This window comes from Thamnophis elegans, chromosome Z (genome assembly GCF_009769535.1).
Source record: "Thamnophis elegans isolate rThaEle1 chromosome Z, rThaEle1.pri, whole genome shotgun sequence".
Taxonomy (NCBI): domain Eukaryota; kingdom Metazoa; phylum Chordata; class Lepidosauria; order Squamata; family Colubridae; genus Thamnophis; species Thamnophis elegans.
Genome location: NC_045558.1, coordinates 109,830,247 through 109,832,508, shown reverse-complemented (window position 1 = coordinate 109,832,508; position 2,262 = coordinate 109,830,247). Strand labels below are relative to the sequence as shown.

Here is a 2,262-nt window from a genome sequence, read left to right as displayed (position 1 = left end):
ATGACCATGAGATTACCATGTTTGATTGGCCAGCAAACTCGCCTGACCTGAACTCCATAGAGAATCTATGGGGCATTGCTAAGAGAGAGATGAGAGATATGAGATCAAACAATGCAGAAGAGCTGAAGGCCGCTAGTGAAGCATCCTGGTCTTCCATAACACCTCAGCAGTGCCACAGGCTGATAGCTTCCATGCCAAGCCACACTGAGGCAGTAATTGCTGCAAAAGGGGCCCAAACCAAGTACTGAGTACATATGCATACTTTACTTTTCAGAGGCCCCATATTGTTTTATGTACAATCCTTGTTTTATTGATTGCATGTAATATTCTAATTTTCTGAGATTGTGGATTTGGGGTTTTCATGAGCTGAGGGCCATAATCATCACAATTATGACAAATCATGGCTTGAACTATCTTGCTTTGCATGTAATGAGTCTATTTCATATATTAGTTTCACCTTTTAAGTTGCATTACTGAAATAAATGAACTTTTGCACTATATTCTATTTTTTTGAGTTTCACCTGTAAATATAAACACTAAATTTAAAATTAAACACATGCCACACCTTTTGTCAATTTCAGAAAAAAAGTATTTTTTTATACCACCACTCCCTGATAGTACACTTTTAGGCCCACTTTTAGGCCCAGAATTTAGTATCCTCAATTCTTTTAGAGTTAGAAATGATATGTATGCATGCAAGAAGAACATTAATGACAATCATGAAGAAATATAGCTTGGGCAAATTCTTTTTATGAATAAAGTGTGAATGAAATAGAAACATCACATTCAGAAATTCCTCAAGATTTTTTTTTTGCAACTGACATGTCAAAGCAGGTTCTGTTCCAGACAGAGGCCTTAAGATAATTTAAACAACTGCTTGTGATTTTTCTGCTACTTTCCTACTATAATTGCAATTAACAGTAACAGGTGATATTAATCAAATGAAACATTGAAAACACTTCATAATTGCTTTTCAATAGAGGTTATATGGACAGATGGAGAGATATGACTGTGTGTCTGTTTGTAAGTAAATGTTCTAATTGGGCCACCTTTTAGCCAATGTCCCGATGATACCAAAAGAGATGATTTTTTTTTAAAAAAATAACAGAATAAAATAATATAGAATTTAACCCATATTTTGTTCAGTGAACAAAAAGAAAAAGAAAAAAGAAATACAAAAAAAAGAGCAGTATCTAACATTAACCAAGAAGCTGCTGGCTATCATCCATTGATATATTTAAACAAATAGTATGGAGAAAATTGAAAATGGAGGAAGAGGCAGCAATTTTAATATTGTTCTATTTCCTATGATGATAAAGAGCTTTTCTGAATGTTTGCTTAACGACAAAATGTCTTCCTCAAGGCACAATTTATCTCTTTATTTCTGAGGCAATATATTAGAGGGTTCAAAAGAGGAACTATCACAGTGTAGAGCACTGACACAAGTTTGTTGGAGTTGTAGGCATACATAGCTTTGGGCCGTGCATAGGTGAAGAGTGTGGTGGAGTAAAAGAGTATAACAACTGTAAGGTGAGAACTGCATGTAGAAAAAGCCTTCTTTCTTCCCTGAACTGAAGGAATCTTCAGAACTGTTGAAATGATATAGATGTATGATGTAACAACCATACAGAGGGGAACCATGATAACCATTAGAGCCAAGATGAAGTCTACCAGTTCAGCTATGGAAGAATCGGTGCAAGAAACATTCAAGAGGGGTGAAATGTCACAAAAATAGTGATTGATCTTATAAGTGCTACAGTATTTCAATTGGCCAATAAAGCTCAGTTTGATCATGGAGGTGACAAAACCACATACCCAGCATCCTGCTGAAAGCCAAGCACATAATATATTGTTCATGAGGACTGGGTAATGAAGTGGATAGCATATAGCCAAATAACGATCATATGACATAACAGCCAGAAGAACAAATTCACTGCACATAAAACTGACAAAGAAATACAGTTGTGTTAGGCAGCCATGGAAAGAGATGTGTTTTTCTTGTGATAGGAAATCTTCTAACATTTTTGGGACAATAGTAGTAATATACCAGATTTCAAGAAAAGAAAGGTTACATAAGAAAAGGTACATGGGCTTGTGAAGGTTATTATTGACCCAAATAACTATAAGGATTATGATATTCTCCATCATGATCATCAGATAAGCACAGAGGAAGAGGACAAAGAAGAGAATCTGAAGATCTCCATTGGTAAAGAATCCCAAAAGGATGAAGTAGCTGACATTTGTCTGGTTGGTGTCTTCCAT

At 35.5% G+C, this 2,262-nt stretch overlaps 1 protein-coding gene across 1 annotated transcript; it reads right to left on the bottom strand.

Moving 5' to 3' along the window:
- Positions 1-1,338: 1,338 nt before the first annotated feature.
- Positions 1,339-2,262, bottom strand: LOC116522677 (olfactory receptor 6Y1-like). The gene has a single exon (XM_032237692.1). It carries the CDS (start codon positions 2,260-2,262, stop codon positions 1,339-1,341), a length of 924 nt encoding a protein of 307 aa, XP_032093583.1.

Bases quoted from the DNA above. Each gene is read 5' to 3' on its own strand.
- LOC116522677 (XM_032237692.1), bottom strand. From the start codon at position 2,262: ATGGAAGACACCAACCAGACAAATGTCAGCTACTTCATCCTTTTGGGA.